The sequence below is a fragment of the Gloeophyllum trabeum genome (genome assembly GCF_000344685.1).
Source record: "Gloeophyllum trabeum ATCC 11539 unplaced genomic scaffold GLOTRscaffold_00425, whole genome shotgun sequence".
Taxonomy (NCBI): domain Eukaryota; kingdom Fungi; phylum Basidiomycota; class Agaricomycetes; order Gloeophyllales; family Gloeophyllaceae; genus Gloeophyllum; species Gloeophyllum trabeum.
Window position 1 is genome coordinate 1 of NW_006920833.1, and position 2,045 is coordinate 2,045.

Below are 2,045 nucleotides of genomic sequence, written 5' to 3' on the forward strand. Positions count from 1 at the left end.
TGATGTCACTGACCCACATGAGCTCCGTGCCCTGTACAATAATGGAATATACCAGAATGTTCCAGAGGGTTCTGGTACGTTCTGGTATGTTGTAGAACCTGGCAGCTAAGTCAGCGCCCAGTTCAACACCTCCCAGTCCAGCTTCGATGCAAATGGTGCCCATGGGTTCGTCTCCGGGGCTCCCGCCCCTGGGCCATCCATATAGTGACTATACAGGTTTGTTGGTGCGTCGTCCTGGATTGGTCGCCCTGCTGATCCCAGCGTGAACTTCTCAACCACAGGTTTCTTGCGTAGTCCATCTTCCGCAACCACGCGCTCAGCTCTAGCTCCGCCCGCTTCCTCCTCCACAGCAGCCATGGCGTCTTCCTCCCAATCGTCTGCCTCTGGGAGCACCTGAGGCGGAACCGGTTCCCACCTTGTTCCCAGGTCAGTCTCGGCTTCATCGTCTCCATCTGACTCTCCTTCATCCTCAGACTCACAGTCCAGCGGATCACGAGATTCCCTTTGGTTTTCTGGACGGTCTCCGCTCTCATCGACATCCATGCCTGGCTCTGTCCCAAAATCGCTCGGAGCATAGTCCTGCCCAAAGAAATCACCGCTGAAAGTCAGGAGAGGCACATCCTGGTCGCCTACTGCATCTTCTGCTCCTGACATATCGGTGCCGTGAGGCACAGGGACGTATGACTGAATATCCATGTATATGTCCTGGCACGCCGAATTGCCGGTACGTTGGAGGTGGTGTGTATATCCTGCCAGAGTAAATTGACAATTACATCCTGCACAGGTAGTCATTGTCGGAAGCCTATGCGCGCGTCCAAAGCAGCGGGAGCTCCCCAAGTCGCGTGAAGTCCGCTGCGGCAAATCCCTCAAGTCCATCCGGCAAGACGAGCCGTGCGCACCATGCCGCAGGCCCCGAATCCGGTATCTCCCTACACCCTGCTCTGAAAATTTCTCTGGCGCATCTTCCTCCCCTCTATCGACGTTTCCTCCGTCGTGGAAGCTCACCATCACCACGCTTGCTCGTCACATCTCCCGGTCGCTGCCTCGTCTCTCGTGATGTCAAAGACACAGACAGGGGCACCAGGTGCAGTTGCTCTCAGTCGAGGCCAGAAAGCAGCGCAGACGAGGGCCATAAACAAGCGGATTCGAGACGAACAAGATGCAAAAATTACAGCTAAACCTACGAGTAAGCACACAATGCGCTGTTCCGGTAATGTAACAGACTCACTGTGTGCGAACAGCTGCTCGAGACGCCAAAGTGAAGGCTGTTGAGAACCGCGGTACGTACTGTTATTCACTCGTTATCGTCGAGTGATGAATCACCTGGTGTCATGGTAGTGTGGATGCAATCTCAGGGAGCGACGCGGAAGCGTGCGGGCTCTGTGATGGCGCCCACGAACACAAACAAAAATAAAAAGACCAAGAACGGTAAGCGATAAATTTATCGTCCAACCATGTCCTCCTTGTCTTACCTATTCATCAGATTCTGCCTCCGTGGACAATTATAAGACGTTGGCCGATACACCGGCAGCAAAGGGTCGCCGTGAGCCGCGTTCCCTCCTCCATGCTGTCTGCACACTGACTGTGCACTGACGGCGATGACCAGTTTACAAACCCGCTGTCATTGCATCAGATTCAGACGGCTCGAGCGTGCCATCGGATGTCGATGACGTGGACGCCGACGATGACGCGGAAGGCCAGCGCGAGGCGGAAGCAGAGGAATCTGACGATGAGCAGCTCATGCAGATGGCTCCTCGTTCTCTGGCTGAGGCCTTGCAGTCTGAGGTGATGGTCTTCCTTCCCTCATCGATATTTGTACTCAGCGCTGTTCCATCAAGGCTCCCCTGTTTCAAGGACATCATTACGACTCAGGCGACGAGGAATACGACCCGGTCCTGCATGCGCCGCCCAAGATGCGGCGCAAGTCTCGCAGTGTCAGTACCTCGTCGTACGACTCTGGCCATGTGAGTGTCCCTGACGATGAAGCATCTGAGGACGGTGTACCATCGAGCACATCCCGTCGGTCGTCTGTTCATTCCGCTGGC

At 55.3% G+C, this 2,045-nt stretch overlaps 2 protein-coding genes across 2 annotated transcripts; one reads left to right on the forward strand and one right to left on the reverse strand.

The window, feature by feature from the left end:
* Positions 1–105: 105 nt before the first annotated feature.
* Positions 106–654, reverse strand: GLOTRDRAFT_134714 (uncharacterized protein; the record flags this gene model as incomplete). The annotated part of the gene is made up of 1 exon (XM_007873645.1): positions 106–654. One exon carries the CDS (start codon positions 652–654, stop codon positions 106–108), a length of 549 nt encoding a protein of 182 aa, XP_007871836.1.
* Positions 655–1,056: 402 nt separating this feature from the next.
* Positions 1,057–2,030, forward strand: GLOTRDRAFT_134715 (uncharacterized protein; the record flags this gene model as incomplete). Its single annotated transcript, XM_007873646.1, has 6 exons — positions 1,057–1,186; positions 1,242–1,280; positions 1,339–1,428; positions 1,484–1,543; positions 1,607–1,785; positions 1,839–2,030. Coding segments are annotated over 6 exons (690 nt in total), but the record flags the coding sequence as incomplete, so codon positions are not given.
* Positions 2,031–2,045: the final 15 nt, after the last annotated feature.